Source organism: Syngnathus typhle, linkage group LG12 (assembly GCF_033458585.1).
Source record: "Syngnathus typhle isolate RoL2023-S1 ecotype Sweden linkage group LG12, RoL_Styp_1.0, whole genome shotgun sequence".
Taxonomy (NCBI): domain Eukaryota; kingdom Metazoa; phylum Chordata; class Actinopteri; order Syngnathiformes; family Syngnathidae; genus Syngnathus; species Syngnathus typhle.
Genome location: NC_083749.1, coordinates 2879810 through 2898994, shown reverse-complemented (window position 1 = coordinate 2898994; position 19185 = coordinate 2879810). Strand labels below are relative to the sequence as shown.

General features: G+C 39.7%; 1 protein-coding gene across 1 annotated transcript in view; it reads left to right on the top strand.

Annotated features, from left to right (window-relative positions):
- cntfr (ciliary neurotrophic factor receptor) overlaps nt 1-19185 on the top strand; it is a 100891-nt gene that overhangs the window by 48137 nt on the left and 33569 nt on the right. The window contains exon 4 of the mRNA XM_061292835.1: nt 4326-4559. Coding sequence (XP_061148819.1) covers nt 4326-4559 — 234 coding nt within the window. The remainder of the gene's footprint in view (nt 1-4325; nt 4560-19185) is intronic.

Here is a 19185-nt window from a genome sequence, read left to right as displayed (position 1 = left end):
TTATTATGTCACCCGGCAGTTAATCGGACGGCCATCTTGCAAATCATCAGGAAAGATTTAGCATTTTGCTGTGTTGTACTTTTGTAAAAGTGCAATGTGCTCCACATGCTGACCGAGGCAAGAAAAGATGTTTGTGGCAGTATGATGATGTACAAGTTACAACATTTTTTTTTTTTTTTTGGGGGCGCGACTTGCATTCTGATGAACGAAGGCGTGGCTCTGCATATAAAGGATTTTTTTTTTTTTTAATCAAATTTTTGAATTAAGTACAGGTGAACTAAGCAAGCCGTGCCTCGATTTATGTATGCGAGATTATAAATATAGAAATCGTGCATCTTTTTTTTCCCAAGATATCGCATGCCTGAATTTTCTAATCAACTTATATAAATGGAAACATCTGTTAATTGTTTTCCCCGCTACCCTGATACATCTGCTCCTCTTCTTGCATGCTCTCCATCGAAATTGCTTCGAGGGGGGTCACATTCACATTCTCTCAAATGTAATCACAAATACAAAAAGTGCTGCCTTATATTATCTGTCGAAATATTTTTCGGTCATCCAAAAGTAGCGTTCGATAAAAACGATGGTGTTTAATCGCTGAAATAAAATGAGCTTTATTTATTAATAACGCACAAACCCAATTTATTAAGTTGTATGGCAAATTTGAGCTTTATTTTTTTGGGCAGCAGAAAACTTGTCTACTTCTAGAAAAATAAAATCAGGCAGACCAAAATGAACAGTATACTTAAAAAAAAAATCTGTGGAAATATTTTTCGGTCATCCAACAGTAGCGTTCGATAAAAACGATGGTGTTTAATCGCTGAAATAAAATGTGATTTATTTATTAATAACGCACAAACCCAATTTATTAAGTTGTATGGCAAATTTGAGCTTTATTTTTTTGGGGCAGCAGGAAACTTTTCTACTTCTAGAAAAATAAAATCAGGCAGACCATAATGAACAGTATAGTTAAAAAAAAAATCAACTTTTGTGTTTCTGTGCAACGACTGAGTGAAAAATGTCATCCTCCAAACAAAAATTGATCATTCCGGCAGGCTGCATTTCAGTATGTCAGCTGATCCAATATTTTACCGTTGAACTTTCAAAAGGCGAGACTCCCCTTAGGCATACAAATGCGACTCACCGATAACTGTTCCCATGAGTTACGGCTCGGATTGGAACGCGACACGCTCCTGCGCCGTCTGATACATGAACGCCAATGAATCTACAAGTAGCTCTACACACATCCGCATGCTGTACACACACATACATTAACACAACACAACAGGGCATATAACTCTTTAGATGGTAAATCAGAATGTCAAACCGCCATTTAATTTCACGCCGTAACTTAGCAATGCATTCTTATAGAGACTCAATGATAACAAGCATGCGTGCACAAACAAGTGAAGTCACAGATGCGGAATGATGGAGCGAGTCACACACTGGCACATGTGCGGCTTTGAAATATTTTTGGGACACACTCTGTTCTCCATAATGAAAATATTTTTGCAATATAATAAAAATCGCTCAGTGTATGTTGAATGAATAAGCACCAAACGATTCTCTGTGTGTTCTTTAAGTAACCTCTGGGTAGATGTGCCTGTAATGTGCGGCAAGTCTGAGCACCGTTGACCTTACAACATGGTAATGCCGCACTAATGCGCAAATACGTGAGTGGTCCTGCATATAAACTACAATGAACAGCGTGCGGCTGAAAAAAAATTAAGTGCCCGCTAACACCCCAGGGTGAACTTGTAGAATTCATACATAATATACCGTATTTGGCATTTGTGAAAGCTATCAAATATTACTAGACACACTAAGTCTGTGTGCAGGGGCGGGCTACGCGCTGATTGTTCAAGATATGGTACATTGCTCTAAAAGATTAAAAACAGATGAAAATATTTTGTAGATAGTTGCAATGTAAGTTTGACAACACACTAACTCAGGGGTGTCAAACTCATTTTTGCCGCGGGCCACATTGTAGTCATAGTTTCTTTCGGAGGGCCATTATGACTGTCAACCAAAATACATTTATGAACTCGTATGATATAATAGTGTAAGCTACAAAGCGAACAGATAAATAACTCATTTTCAAATCAGACTAATAAACTGTTAATAATAAACATTTTAAAAAGATACGTTTTAAAGGTAATGACAACTTGATGCACATTTCGCGGGCCACATAAAATGATGTGGCCGGCCACATCTGGCCCGCGGGTCTTGAGTTTAACACATGTGCACTTTGCGGGCCACATAAAATGATGTGGCGGGCCACATCTGGCCCCCGGGCCTTGAATTTGACACATGTGCACTAACTGGAGATGTGACATCATTCCGTCAATTCATTCTAGCAAAGTTGTGTTCAAGCAGTGGAAGCAAGCAGACAAGTCTGATATTAATCGGAAACTAGCGACGGGAGGCTAACTCTAAATGTATAGATTCGTATTCGCGGTGAGGAACAAGGACAAACAAAAACTGTGTTTTTACAAAAAAAAAACTTTATTTATTATAGAATAAAAAAATGCGATGACACTTCACGGCATTGTGTCGTGACGATCATAATTCTTATCGGAATACGCCAGCTAGCTCAAGCTATGCCATTCTACTATTGATAGATATAAACTAATACATAATACAGTTTTGTGTGGCTGTATAGTTTCTAACATTCCTCAAAGAGAATCTGCGTTCGACTAAGGTTTCCGTCTGGAAGACATCGTGAAAGACATTAATGATTTTCATTCGCATTTGATAGCTCATAACATTGTTCTTATGCCACTAACAATGCCCCGTCTATTACAAAAAGATCAATAGCACTTGAGCGGAATGCCATTATGGTTATTAGGCCGACTTGCCCGTATGGTGATGAGGCATGAGGGCAAATGCGTGAGCGAGTTTATTCATCAGTGCATCGGTTAGTCGGCGTTGAGTTTTGGTATTATTCTTGATGGACGATTTTTGATAAAGAGGTGACGAATGCAGACGTTTCAGGAGAATACAGAGAGGACTGAGCTCTTTCAAGGTGAGGGAATGATGGAGAAGGTAGAGTGAAGGTCAGGTAAGAGAAAGACAGAGTGAGAACACGATATCACAAAGGCAGGCAACCCAAAGGCGGTGAGAATAACTTACACAGGCGAGAAACAAAGACGAAACCGAGATAACGGCGAATGATGGCACGCCACACCTGTCTGAATCTCGGAGGTGAGATGTCTTAATGATGTCAGGATGTAATTTCAAACACAGTTCTATATCTGTATTCTATTAAAAGCAGAAGTTAGAAAAGATGGCAGGATTTATAAGGTCCGTCCGTCTAGCTGTATCAAAGTGACAGTGTTGGATTAAAGATTTTTTTTTTTGCCTGTTTTTTGACACTAACCAGCGTCTGCATCAAATTTCAACATCAAAGTCAGGCTGCTCTTACGAAGATGCAAATAAGGTTGTTTTTTTTATTTAAATAAAACCACATTTTCTCTCTTGGATAGAAGAGCAGGAGATCAAACCAAATTGGCAAGCCTCGCCACTCATATTTATACGGGCATTTTTTTTTTTTTTTTAGTACTGTGACTCTGACAAATTGGGAAGACAGCTGTGATGGGCAGGGTGGAGAAAGGCTGATAATGGGGGGGAGAAAAAAGTGACTCCGAGGACAGGAATCAAGTGATGGGGGGGTCAAGGGGCACTGACAGGAAGCGGGAAACGGGAAAGAGATAACAAATCTTGTCTCGTTAATGTTAATGGGGACAGGGATTTTTCACATGAAATATAAATACGGGTGTTATGGGACATGAAATATACATGAAACAGTGGCTGACATCTGTATCCGCCATGTTAAGAGGCATGTCAAAGGACACGGGGAGAAGAGGGGGGGCTCTGAAAAACCTCAAGTTGTCTTCTCTTTTCTGTCTCGACAAGAACTTTTGAAAAGACGGGGATCAATATTTCATTGTTGCGTTTTGTTGAGCTGTTGATCCCGAGTATTCAAATGTTAATCCCACGTCCTCACTTGGGTGTGTGGTCCCGACGGCTCCCGCGGGATTTATCAACAAAGAGGGGCCACTAAAGTGCACCGTCGTAACCAAAACTCCCATTAGGCTCACACGTATCCCTTAATCCTGGAGACCGTGTTCCATACGACAATCACTTAAACCCATTGAGGGATGCTTGACGATAATACACGGACAAATAAGCCACAATTTAGAAATACGGCAATTAGCGCAAAACTCATTTGCGTTCCAAATGATTTGTCATGCTGACAATGTCGTAACGGTCAGTTAATTGCAATTCTTCACGGAAAATTCACATTTGCTTGTTTGTGTCTCAAGTCGCCAGGAACCAGTATGAGCGAATGGGCAGCGACGTCACCATGCAATGCGGATCCCTCGACAACGACGCATCGGTGTCATGGAAGGTGAACGGGACGGACGTGAAGGCCCAGCACCGTCTGGAAGGCCCCAGACTGATACTGACCCAAGTGGACCTGGGCCACAACGGACTCTACAGCTGCTTTCAGAACCCCAATGGAGAGAGACGCGACACTATCAACCTCCGCATCGGCAGTAAGTACCCAGACAATTGTCCGCCGAATATTGCCTGCCAAACAGTCATGACTACTTAATCATCCCGGTAGGGCACTTTGGTTATTGCTTCTGCAGAGGGTAAACAAAAGATGAAATTGAAGTATCCATATTGCGCATTGAGACGAAAATGGAATATTAAGAAAATGTTCTTGAGATCATTTTCAATCTAACTCTTGTACCTGAAATGAACTTTATTGAGACAATACCAGCAGTTGGTTGAATTTTAAAACAAATTTCAACAAAGTCCCCGATGAACACTGTGATTATTATGCAGGTGCTACCTTACTAGCGGGTACCCGCTGATATGTGTTTAGCATCAATCTTAGCACGCCATTTCATAGCACTGCCAAAAAATGACAGCCTTTGAGGCATCTTAATTCATCATTTCCCTGGCGCGGAATGAATATATACACATATTGCGCCCTTTCTGTTTTTGACGTTTCCAATAAAGCGGTAACCTCGGGACAAGGTCAAAAAGATAGTTTGCATAAAAATAAATAGTGTGATGAAATTAAAGGTAAGTTACATGACATCGTAAAGCACACACAATGAATATTGTCCAGGTATTTGCAAGGGTAGCAAATGTAAAATTTCCATGCAAATTTGTGATGAATGAGCCTGAATGGAAGTGTGACAGTTGGGTTAATCTTACTGGCAATGATGGATTACGCAATGCTGTAATAATACTAAACCGATGAGCATTTTATGTGATGGTACATCATGTCCCGAGGATGAATGAGGCAGGAGTAAGTTAGAGTGGAGTGTCTTTGCACCACTCATAATTTGGTGCATCATAATGACACTTGTGGTGGTCTCAAGTTCAAGTGTGTGTGTGTGTGTGTGTAGCATTTGCATTGTTTCGATATTCATAGAGTCTCAAGTTCTCTGTAATTGCTCTTTTCTTATTGTCAGTGCAGATGTCCTGATCATTTTTTCCTTTTTGTTGTCATGCTAGCATTCCATTTGTGTTTCTTTTGTAAAATGCCATCTACAAAAGCTACAGCGATTGCGACACCTCGACAGGCTACACTTGTCGTGATTAGCGTCGCGCATTTTTTGTAGCGTTTATTACTCACACCGGAGGGATTGTTATGTTTAACACGCAGTGTTATCAAGAGGATAACAAAGAAGCATCTGTTTGTTATTTTTAAGCAATCTTCTTTCGGAACTTTCTGCCAGCAAACCAAAAAATATGTCGTACAAAAATTCTTCCTGGTGTATGTAGTAAAATCCAAAATAATTGTTGTTCTCCTTTACATTGATTTGATTTTTAAATCCAATCATTTTCAATAACCGTTCAAATAGGGTGTGCGTATTTCCAGGTCAAATATTTAGCCGTATTAATTGCTGACTCGGCCATTTGGCCCAAGCACGGTAGAGCGATAGCGTGGCAATTCATATAAAGTGTCCCGGCAATAAATGTCTATTACGTTTTAATAAGCAAGAGGTCATAAAACAATACTGTTGGTTGATGAAATAAACCATACCCCGCTGTCATAACGGGGGAAGTTATTACCGTCCTGCCATTCGTCTATCTATTGCTGTCCTCAACAGACGTCAGCGCCGTAATTTATAGCACCGCCACTTGGCTGCACCCACCCAGTTATTCAGCCTCACAGCTAACACAATATCAACCGCGGTGGGTCGTATATCCAGCCACTCACCCCGGTGACCTGTCATGCAGTCAAGTCGGCGGGACACACAATCTCCCCCCGAGCAGCGCCGTTCGGTCAGCTTTTGCTGGATAGTCTGATAGTTGGCCTGGAGGACATCTGAGCGGTGAACCAGCAGCAACTTACGGGTCAGCTGCTCATGTGGTGAGGAAGTCAGTTAACCTGCCAGTTATATTGCACTAATTTAAGGCAAAGTCACCTTAGCAGCACATTGTCCGCTAATACTTAGGAAAGCAGTTTTTTGGTTACTTCCAATATTAGAGCCTCCTGTTACGGGCAATTTTCAACCATGCCAAATGATTTCAATGCTCCTTCCCTGGGTAGATTGTATTTGTGTTTTGCAAGACGCACACACACACACTTGGCCACCCAGGGGATCTGTGCTACATCGCCGGGTAATGGATTTGTCTTGTATCTTTGTCGACAGATCGCTATAGGGAGGGTTGAACGCGTAAAGTTCTGTCTCATCGGGGACTTGTTGTTCAAACCAGGAAGTGTCGAGCCCCACATGCAAGGCTACTTGCAAGAAGGACTCCTCTTACATTTTAATTACTCCCAATGCTTCGCCCACGATTCTTTCAATCGCAATAAAGAGAAAATACCCGCCTGAAGGATGTACGTGGAGCTTGGAAATTAATTCGACTCTTGTCACCTTTTGAGTCTTATCTTGTGACGCAATTTAATTTGAGATGAGGTTTTGTATTATTATTATGTATATTATGTTATATTATTATTTAATAATATTGTTAAATAATATAATATAATATAATATAATATAATATAATATAATATAATATAATATAATATAATATAATATAATATAATATAATATAATATAATATAATATAATATAATATAATATAATATAATATAATATAATATAATATAATATAATATAATATAATAACATTATTAAAAAATAATATATAAGATTAATTAATAATATAATTTATTATTTTAAGCAGAATTATTTTAACTATTTTTTTGTTGCACTACACATTTCTCACCTGATTTTGTTGACCTCCATTTTTTTTTTTTTTGCTTCGCATGCAGAGGAAATGAAGCTGACACATCATTTTATTGTAGCGGACAACTCTAACAAATGAGAAAATGGGTCCGGTTTAAAAAGTCAATGGGAAGCCATGGGGGAAGCATCAACATTTGAAAAACAAACGAAAAAAAAAAGGTTATTCTCTGCTTCAGCCTTTTTTATATGAGTTGGCTATCAGGAGTTGTCTGGCATGACAGATTGTTTTTCCCCCTTCTCTCAATGCTGCTGTTTCAAAAATAGATGGTATAGCATTAAATCATGAAAGACAGCAAAGTACTTCTGGAGCCGTCCGCTCATATAGATTGAATGTATCTCTTGTCCAGGCGTTATTGCAGGAGACTAGAAAAGACTTTCATCTCCGTATCTTATTTGTTGACCTTCTCGATTTCCAGTCGTTTAGCCCGCACGTGTTTTGTTCATTCATCTTTCATTTGTACAAACCGTAGACACTTTCCAGTTAATAATAGTTTGGATCCATGTCGCTAGGTACAGATGAAGGTTCAACTGCTAGGGAATGACTGAATAAATAAGAGTCGAGCTCAGGTGGGGGAAGGCAAGCAGAAAATAATGCAGGCATAAAGCAGGATTTGGGTGGATTTAGCAAAGAATGTGGCAATGTTAAAAAGTAAGCCGTCTCGAAAATGTCTAAAACGCGAGAGAAAGCGGTCAAAAGAAAACAAATGATACGGGGAAAAAAAAAAGAACTGACCAGAAAGTATTCCCTCCGGCCCAGAGTCCAACAGAGAGCTGGGTTTTTCTTTATTGACGTCAATCAAGTCAGGCACGGTCAGACCGGCTGAGACAGACAAATATATTTCTGGGTGTGTAGGGGGGGGAGAAAAGAAAAACATAACAAACGAGAAAAGGAAAGAAAATAAAGGATATTGAAGTTCCAAATGTGACTGCCACTCTTACTCAACCCGTCACATTCGTTCTATTTAACGTTTCGTTCCCTCAAACCGGAAAGCTCACCGTATTTTTCCGATTATAAACCACTTCTAAAAACCTTTAGATGCAATATTTTATTTTTTTTACTCTGCCCATTTCTAGTTCCGCATGATTCCCTATTAGCGATACATCATTTGTAGGATTTGGGGTTCAGCATCTTCCTTGAACGCACTTGAAAGTCCAAGCAAAAACATTCCAATTACCACACGCCTACTCAAAGCGTGTCTCTTTTAAATGAAGGATTTTTTTTTTTCTGTAACAGCCTAGAAAGCTTCAGCAATTCTCTCCACTCGGAGAAGTCTCAATTACACCGGCTTGTTGGTGAACTCTCCGGGGACCAGGCAGCTGTGAGTCTGGACTGTGGCTAAATGGGATGTTCCCAAAGGATGGCAGCACTCAAGGAACAGCATGGGGACGGACAGGAAGTGAAAGATGTAATGGCAGAAAGAGAGCGACAAAGAACTCGAGAGTCTACAAAGAAATTTGCGGTATAATTACCCTACCGTTCAAAAGTTTGAGGTCACCCAGACAATTTAGTGTTTTCCATTTGAATTAATATAATTTCTCAAGGGTTTTCAAGGGTTTTCTCACCATCTATTAGCCTTTGAAAACAATTAGCAAACACAATGGACCATTAGAACACTGGAGGGATAATTGCTGGAAATGGACCTTTATGAATTAATTGTATTAAAAACCAGACGTTTGCAGCCATTAGTATCCTCGTTGAAAAAAAATAGTAATTTTATTTAAGGACATTTCAAATGACCGTATTTTCCGCACTATGAGGCGCACCTAAAAACCTCCAATTTTCTCAAAAGCCGACAGTGCGCCTTATAATCAGGTGCGCCTTATATATGGACCAATATTGAGCCACTACAGCAAGCGTGTCCAAATAAATGGACAAAGTTTTAAAATGGTCCATTCATTGAAGGTGCGCTTCATAATCCGGCGCGCCTTATAGTGCGGAAAATACGGTATGTATTTACAAAAGGATGAATTTCGGAGTCTCACTTAACTCATTTTAAATTAGTTAAGGTTTTTTTTTTGGCACCCCAAACAGGTTGGAATTGGAATGCATCACGTGAAAGAAAAGATCGAAGGCGAGACAAGTCAAAACTTCACTTGGGTGCAGGATAAATAAACACGGACTCCCGGATAATCACACAAACAAACGCTCCGGCCCGCACATACCCGCAGTCATACACGCATGTTGCGGCGGGCAGATGAAAGGAGCCCCTGCAAATATGGCTCCCGTGTCCGAATGAGCAATGCTTATTGTGGAAAAACATAGAGATGTTTGTCTTGGCAAAAGATAAGAATGTGACTTGTGTGTTTGTGTCTGTGCTGTTTTGTGCGGGTTTCCCTGGCGCATATGATCTTTGCGATGTAAAATTGTTCAACTAGGTTGTTTGGGGCGTATTTTACAAAGAGGATTGATTTGTATGATGCTGTCTCCCTATTGCCATCATTAGCTTCAGTCTACTCCATCATAACTTCATGATTCTTTTTATTGTTTGTGCAGAAAGGAGCAATCGAGCGCACTTTTGCATCGAGTCACGTCTTCGCACCTGTTCTATTCATACGCCGGTGTAAAGAGGCCTGTTTGTTTGAACATGTTTTGAAAGTGCAAATGTCACAAATTCTAATCAGACAGCATAGCGCGGTGAGGTAACATCTTCGGAAGTGTCACTCCACTCAACACTTCTGGAACTAGAAAAACATTGTGGATTCTATTTAAGAGACAGCTCGATGACTAAAAACATGAAGACTGGAAATTAATCGTGATTTTAATTCCTTTAAGAATGGCGCTGTCTGCGCTGAACTGAGAGGAGACACAATTAAGCGGAGGTAATTTGCATAATCAAGTACAAGTGCAACAAAATGAATGTTACAAATTTAAAGAGACTTTTCGAGTGTTAATGAAGAAAGCAGTCTGCCACCGATGGAGTGTGTGAAGCTCGTCACCTCAAAGTGACTGCTGAGCCTCCTGTTTGAGACGTTAACACCCGTGGATCAAATTTAAATTAACTGCAGATATCATTTTCATTTGGTTTCCCACTGATTCAAAAGTCCTTGACCACATTGCTGTGACATATCCATCAATCAACTCGGAGAGGGACTGTAAAAGAAGACGGCTTCCTGTCTGACTCAAATCTAATTTTGGAAAATTGATCGATAGACATTGCCAAAGCAGAGCCCGGGATACGGTATTTGGCTGTGAGCCTACTTTCTTCTACAATTTTTTTTAGGAAGGACTGAACTTTAGAAGCGGAAAAAAAAAATAATAATAAAAAAAACTTTACTACTAGAAAGCCGAAACTATATTTCTGTGAAATGCGGAATTCTGGTGGGATTTGAAACTTTTTTTTTTTTTTAAGGGTATTTTTTATATTATATATTATTCTCCGTCTACGAAAACAGAGACGAATATTAATTAATGACCTAGATCTAGATTGTACTAGAACGTTAGGGTTCGACTCAAGAATTTAAAATAAAAATAACTGTGAATATTGCTAATTGCTGTGCCTGTCTGTCATCATCAATGCACAGGTCGCTCGGAGACAGAGACACATTTTTTGAGTTTGAAAAGTTGAGGAAAAAATATTCCAGTTTTTTTTTCCCAACATCTCCGGAGGGTAAAGTGCATTCATCAGAGAAGAAAATGAAATCATCAGAGCAGTGCAATAGTTGACTGCGACTCTGCACCTCTGCCTGAACCTCCGTGCAAACTCTGATTTCCCATTAATAAAAAAAAAAAATTAATTTCCACTTTTTTTTTCCCCTCCATCTGTCTTCTGCTCTGTTAAAATTTACCCTCGGAGCCAATTTCCTCACTTACACGCTTGTATCATTACCTCACTTTTCTTTCTTTATGGCAGCATTTCTCATATTTAGTTCAATTTCCCTGAAGTGTTTTGATAGGAGACTTCCTTAATATCTTGTCAGTGAAAGTGAATAAAACATATTTCATTTCAAACCGCACGCGCATCACACATTTTATAATAAATGAACCTGGCACATTTTTCACCCCCCCCGGCTTGAAAATGAAAACTTCAAACGACAGCACCGTCTCAGAAAAGACACTAATAGTGACAATCTTCGTGCTGTGACCACCTACACTTGAATGGTGCAAGATTCTCCCAAATTCTCTCCCAATACCGTATTTTCTGGACTATATGGTGCACATTAAGGGAAACAAACAAGTATTTATAAATATTGTCCAAATTTATTTTAACATCCAGGTGCACTTGATTTTTAAAAAAACGTCTCTTATAGTCTGAAAAATACGATATGCTCGGACAAATAGTCACCAGTAATTAGAGATTAGCTTCGTGTGATAAATTACTTTTGACCCCAGGCTCCTCGTGTATTGTATGGGTCCCAATATAGTTTTTTTTTTTTTTTTTTAATCCTCATATTTCTGCTCCCCCAATCACATTGAACATACGAGTTGGCTTAATCTAAATCTTACTTCGCCCTGGTAGTCTTCTGCATAATCGCTGTAAAGCTTATTAGGATATAATTAACCTAACTTTTTCTGCGAGCAACTTTTCCCACCGGTACTGTATTTTTCATGACTCAGCGAAAACCAATGTGTGAATACCTTTTTGGGAAATGAAGAGAGAATTATCAATAACATCCCGATTCCCGCTGTTGCAATAGTCAAGAAGCTAATTATTGCAACCGAGGCGATTAGTAATGTCGGACATCGGCTCTGAATCTGAAAATGTCTCACAGTTTCTTATTGGTATTTTTATTGCCAGGATTTTTGAAATTGAAATTTGATTGGCAGCCATTGGTCATATCGTGAATCACTTAGGTGACTCCCGAGCAACCCGGCATAGAATCAATCCCCATCGAATGCTCTCTCTACAATTACCCCGTGATAGATTGGCAACCAGTCCAAGGTGTAGTCATCCATGTTCCCCTTAGTCAGCAGAAATTCTGTAGAGTCCAGCCCATGCTGTGACTTGTGACCCCGAACCGGATAACTCGGATGGATCGGACAATCACTTTGACTTAAATAACACAGAACGGTGAAAATGTACCGAATATCCACACGAGCGAACACGCGTCTGTCTATTCTCCCTCAATAAATGATAAGTGCTTATCTTGATGTTCAGGAGAGGCTCGGACATAAATGCTCGGAAGATCTATAAAAGCGTTGAGGTATGACTGCGACGTGCTTAGACGTACTAACGCGTGATTTCGGTGTGTTTGCACAAATCGGTACAAGGAGAGCAAAGCTAGGGGGGTTTCCCTCCACCCTTAATGATGGCCATCGGGGAGCAGGGAATGGGAATCATTTATGCATTCAGCAATTAGATAAATAACTACACAAGGGAGGTATTCAGTCTTTCAGACGTACACATCGGGATTTTCATTTTTTTTTGATGTATGGAAAGCCACAACTGAACACATAAGCGTTCATGCTCAATTTGACATTGAAGATATTTACAGCTTCCATTCATCCGACGCTCGGTGAAACGGTTTGACTTTGAAATACGAGTCTTCTGTGCAAACACCGTTGGGATTACGAAACGTGAGGTTTGTTTCTTAACACACTTGAGAATCAAGGCAGTAAATTCCAAGACGCCATTGAGGTCAGATTTGTTTGGATTTGTAATTATTTTCCCTTAGGTGAAATAAAGTCATGGAAAAATAATGTTTTGGAATTTGGGGAATAATATTTAACTTAGTTAAGTGCTGCTTGGACTAAGAATGACCTTTGTGACACAAAACAGATTTCATTCATTTCGACAGATGTTTGTTTACATTTAATCTCATCTTGCAGCTAATGTGAGTGACATCATTAATATGATTGTGTTTTATGTTCAAATGGCAAGCCATTAACTAAATATAGGACCAAGACTTGCGAAATAAAAGGTATCCATCCATCTCATCAGTTTGGTCGTTTGAGATTACAACCTGACATTTGTCCTCAGCGTCTCGATACAATGACCTCCAGGTTAATGACCAGCTATTGTCCAACACCTCGAGCATCAAATACCCTTTTAGAAAATGTATTAGAGAAGCTTATTAGATCTCGTCGCTGGTGTCATTATAGATTTCAATTCCAATGGTCTAACTTGTTTCCAGGCTCAAGATCCATTTCCCGGGAGACAATGTCTGCTGTCCACTGCAGTTTAAAAAAAAAAAATGAATTATTCATGGGAGGCTCTTACCTGACAACAATTTATCATATCTTCTGAAATCCTTTGGAGTCTCTCCGGTTGCTTATTATAAAATTCATAATGCAGGAAATAGGAATGTCAAGGGCAATGTCTCGAGTTTTGGAAACACACCTGTGAATCCGGCTTTCACAGCACATTACTTAGCTGTGTGTCCTTAGAGGTGAAAGGTATTACAAGCCATTGGAAGGGAATTCAGATGCAAAGCTGAGCCATTAAAGTGGGATTAATGGCCTCGTGGGTAAATGAACCATAATGTATTCGATTATATTCCGGTGTCATAGGCAGGAGGCGCTGGGGTAATGTGATGTAGGGGTGTCATTACGCTTTTGATCTTTAGCTAAATGGCTATTTAGCTTTGCGTGCTTGCGTTGTTCTTCAAAACGTAGACTTGAGCTCAGGGAAAGAGACTTTGCATTCACCTTTTTGTAGCCATAGATTTTTTTCAATGGCGTGCAACGATGGCCTTCGTAGGCTCTTCTGTACTTTGAGCTGACTTTGAAGTCAAAAGCTAACTTTCAGCAAATCCACGGTTGCGGCCCACTAGCTCCATAAATGTTTCCAATGATGCTTTCATCCTGTCCTCTCGCTACAAGTTGCTGCTGGTGCCTCATTCAAAGCCATAAAAAAAAGTTGCAGTCTAAATCAAAGCTCGCATCTCCTTTGATTTGGTTTTAAGCAATCATTTCAATTCCATGCATTATAAAGTCTCGCTAGCCCGTAGTGAAGCGGCCGCCTCGACTCCATCTTTTCTTATTGAACAGTGAAAGCATCTCTTAAAAAAAAAAAATTCCTTGACGTTCCTCTTCACTTCCATTCATTCCTCACTGCACCTGGCCTTGCTTTTGTCTGGTAACATTTTCCCCAACTGCTCTCCTCGCGCGCATTATAAATCATTCCATGCTTTAGCGAAATGCTTAAAATGCTAATGGTGAAATGTAAAGCAGGTGTCTGCAATTAATCCTTACCTTGCACTTAACACACTGTATGCACGACACGCATTCATGCATGAATCCCAATAAGCATTAAAAACGAGGCTTTTGATAGTAATGACTACTTAGCTTATTGATTTGACTCAAACATATTTCACATTTTTGTGCAAAAAAAACAACCTCCAGTGACACATAGAACAAACACGCTGTAATTTGGTGTTTATTTAAGAGTTCTAATTCAAGAGGTCGTAAACATGGTTATCCTAGCACATACTTGCGTGTGTACTTAGGCACAAGCAAAGATAAATGCATAGTAACGTCCGACGACCGCTGAAGCCACATGAAAATTGATCTATGTATAATCTGGCCTGGGAATTTCCCCTGACATTCTCCAAACCGGTCATTTAGCCTTCACGCGGTGGTTATGCTATGTACTCGCACAAACACACACACACACACAGTCTTGTATTTGTTGTCTTCTGGAGACCACCCAAAAAAAAAACTACTTTTTAGGACCACCCTACAAACACACAGAGATTACACAGAAGCTAGTAGTTGTGATGGCAGTAGAGCGGGCTGACGTGGGTTTTTCTTTCCGCATGGGTCGCATTCAAGGTCAAAGTGTTTACCCGGCGTGTTGTGTATTTATAAATGGCATGTGTTTTCTCGCCCGCACTACTAATGATACGGGAGCTGCACTTGGCCTTGACTCACAAATTGACAACCACAACAGGGAGATGTAAAAGCCAGAGAAATCTCTTCGATTGTTTATTTATTTATTTATTTATTTTAAATCTAATCTGTAACTATATGTGGTATCAGTCACGAAGACAAGAATTGCAAATTTTCTTTAGATGATTATTTGCAGATGTCTCTATTGATTTTTATTCAAATGTGACTCCTTCACATTCCAATAAAAATAAATAAAAATCTCTTGGCCTCTGTCGGTTTTAGTCATTCAAACTTTCATGTGACGACAATGACAGATTAGTGTCGCTGCGAGCGCTCTATTAACATGAAGCATCCACCCTAAAATTTGCTGCTCCCTGTTTGCCTCTTTCTTAGCGACATTTTCACTCTCCATTACATTCGTCCTTCATCATATTTTCCATTTTATTTCACTCTCCTGCTGCCCACCGCCATCCGTCTCTAAAGTGATTTAATATCACGTGATTAATGACGGCCATTAGAAGCTTCAACATCAACATGTTTTCGACTTTACCAGCTGGAGCCCGTGATTCTGTGTTTGTGTATAAGGAAGCACACATAAATAACATTCCAGATGTAATTTGTGTACCTAAAGAAGCCAGACATGCACTTCCGCATGCCTGCCAAGAATTTTATTAAAAATGCAATTAGGGTTCAGACACCTTGAAAATGGTTCTGCAATATTTTGTTTTGCTGTTATCATCTCCGAGTAATGAGCAAGACAACACATCTCCTTTGGAATGCTTGAAATAACATTGTAGACAATGGTGGAGTTGACTTTCATTAAAAAGTCAGCAGTCGTTAATTGATGGTACGTGAAATGTGTTTGTTTAGAATCATATTAAAATAATATCCCTGACATAGAGTTATTCCTTTTTCCACGGATCATTAAACAAGTTTTTCCATGCAGATTTCTTTGTTGTGCCAGGAATTAATTTGTTTTTCAGTTTTGGTACGAGTGTTGTATTTTTTTTTTATTTTTTTTTTGCTCAGCTCTTATTCAAAGCTTGAGTTTCCTTTTTGATATTTTGTAAGATCAAATCATACTATGGATTTGTTCCTGAAAGAAAATAATCAGAATATAAACACAACTTATCTCGCCTGAGCCTGAACGCAAGATAAACATGTTAATTAAACTTCACAGAAACGACCTCAATGTTTCTTTCAACCTGACAGGCTGTTGTTTATAAATCTTAAAACACATTTCGGAGCTCTGCATTTGTCTGATAAGAGGATTTGAGGATTTAAAGCAACAATACTTGTACCTACTGTAAGAGCCATTTATGCAGCGTCTACTCACCAACCAACCAGGAGTTGTAGAATAAATCGAAATTGGAGATTCCCGTAACTTCAACTTCTTAAGTGTGATAAGAAAATGAAGCTTCAAATTAGCTTCACGAACCAGTTGTTGTTTTATTCCCCTAAATGGCACTATTGGTTTAAATAAATGGCTTTCAGTCCAATGTTGAGAAGTAGAGAAGTAAAAAAAAAAAACTGGTTCATGAAGCATTTGAAGCTTCATTTGCTTCTGGCTTGTGCTCGTTATGTCTTGTATTACAAGTTACAGTTTCAATTACTTTAATTTAACTTGGTGAATAAAATCCCAGGTTCCTTTCAAAATGCTGTTTTCCAAAGACATTGCTTTCACTTTTGATATTTTCTTTATATCATTTCTATTGCTCAGCAGGTGAATAAAAGCCATATAATAGAAACCTTCGCAGCGCCACATTAAACCTGTTTGCATGATTTTTGTTTATTTCCATTTACTTCACCTTTATTCATCCGGGTGAGCGTATTCTCATTTGCAATGGCGACCTTGCAGCAGCAGACTTTCCTCGATTTTATAGCGAAGAGCTGTAAAACGCCCCTTAGATACGTGTCATTAAAACAAATGTCCTATACACTTAAAAGGGCCACAAACACAGATTCCTGTTTGTAGGCATACCGAGGAGGCCTTGAGTTTCCTGTGATGCATCAAAGGAACATCATCCGCTCTTCATCATCTGACAGCACATCACTCTAAAAAGTCCCCACCCTCCCTTTTTTCCCCCTCCCTCACCCCTCTCTAATTTAATATGTCCTTCAAGTCTGTAATTTAATATTCCATCTGTTGCATGCTCCCATGTCAATACACTTCTCAGGCATGTTTGACCTTTTCCATCAATCTTTGGCTTCATTTGTTATGTTGCTTGACTCCCTAAAATGTTCCTCCTCAGTTTCTTTCATTTCCATTAAGTGTCAAGGAGCGACATAGTTAATAAGTGCTAGGAGTCTTTAAGAGGTTGGTGATGAGTTGAGGGAATTTTATAAAGTCCAAGCGTTCTCTTCCTATGCTACGTCTCCTCGTCCGTCACAAATGTATGCTAATGCAGTCGTAAAAATCTTCCGATACCAGGTATCGATACCAATCGGTAATATTTAAGACAATTTCTGATGTTGAGTAAGTCCTCCTTGACAATAGATGGCGCTAAACAGTTTGACTCATTGGCAAATCATCATCTCTTTCAGACATTATTTGGGTAAAAGGGTAGGCCAAGTTTTTATTTTTTTTTTAGCGCGCTAATCCTGCGGCTGGAATCTCCATCCTCAGCACGACCTTTGCCGGCTGGAAAAGCTTTACCGGAGTCCCATAATTTCACCCCGACAGACTTGTGCTTTGTATTAAATCACAGCCTTGACAGGTTAAATGGCAGCGTGTAGGATCTTGATAGCCAGTGTCAACATTGGCACTCAGAAGCTTTTCCATAGCAACCTGCACCGATGAACTCTATGCAGGTAATAAATCAGGAAACGGCTTTCGCCGGCGTCCAACTCTCCCGAGTGACAATTGTTTCATCGCTTGATTCCATCCAAAAGCTTTTAAAATATGCTTCCCTGATGCAAGCAAAGTGAAGTCCATAAAGAATTGCTTTCCTCACTTTGACAAATACATACTTGACATAGTTAGTCAACCCTGACCAATAAGTTTGGAATCGAGGCGGCGAGCCAGACCGTATTAGCTCAGTATTTCCCCGCAGTCGTAAATTAATTAATGGAGCTCATCTCAGTGGCTATTCGATGAGCTAAATAAATCGGGGTTTTTTTCCGTTGTGCTGTTTGTCATTTTTACAAACTTGATATTGCATTAGACCCTAAAACGAGGGGGAAATAAACTACATTTATTACATCGGTACCAAATGAGCAAGAAATATAGAAATACGTTCTGCTTGTTTTTACCAAATATTGTTTTTTTCATCAGTAGAATTATACCCTAATAGATGTTTCGAAAGCAAGATAAATTGTTTTGTAAAGTTGAAATATCTCACGGGTTCGTCAAAGTTTATCCAGCACTTTGTCGCCAGATTATTCCATTTGTGTGCGGCATAACAGCTAAATGCAGCTTCACCCTGTTTGGGCTCCACTAACCGACCCAAGTGTGTAGATCTCAGAGCACTCCCGGGTTCTACTTGTGTTTTTTTTTTTTTTTGTCGTGTGTGTGCCTATCGCTCGTGTCAAGGTTACAAAAAGCAATTTGAGCTTTCCATTTTTGTTTCAGTCCCCATAAAGCAATCTTGTTGTTTGTGATTGTTGAACAAACATCTAGTTGAGATGTAACACTTTTTTTTTATGATTTTTTTTTTTACAACACATCGCTGGTGCCCTTTTGGTCACGTATCACAATGCGTCTCCTCCCGCTGAGGGGATTGTCTGCTCGCCCCTCAAGTCTTCCTGTCACCTTTCCTCCCGTTCCATGTTGATCTCTGCCTCTCGGGGTATGGACTGTCACCTTGCGTTTAGTGTGAAGAGCAATGAAGAAGTGTGAGGGGAGCTTTAGAGAAGGTGAAAGGGTGGGAAAGATGCATGAGAGCGCGATGGGAGGATGGCGAGATGGGATTGGATTTGTGTGTGTGTGAATGTGTGTTCCGCGACACAATAAGAGGAAGGCTCAGCTCACTTTTGGAGCGTTTTTTTTTTTGTTTGTCTGACAATCTGTGGACGCATCCTGAAAGAGCGGTCCGCAGCAGGCGTTCATTCATGGTTTCATCACCCAAGCGCAACATAAAGCCTATCAAACGCACCATCTTTTTTCACTTAGCCCCTCAATGCATTTTTCCCATGCTC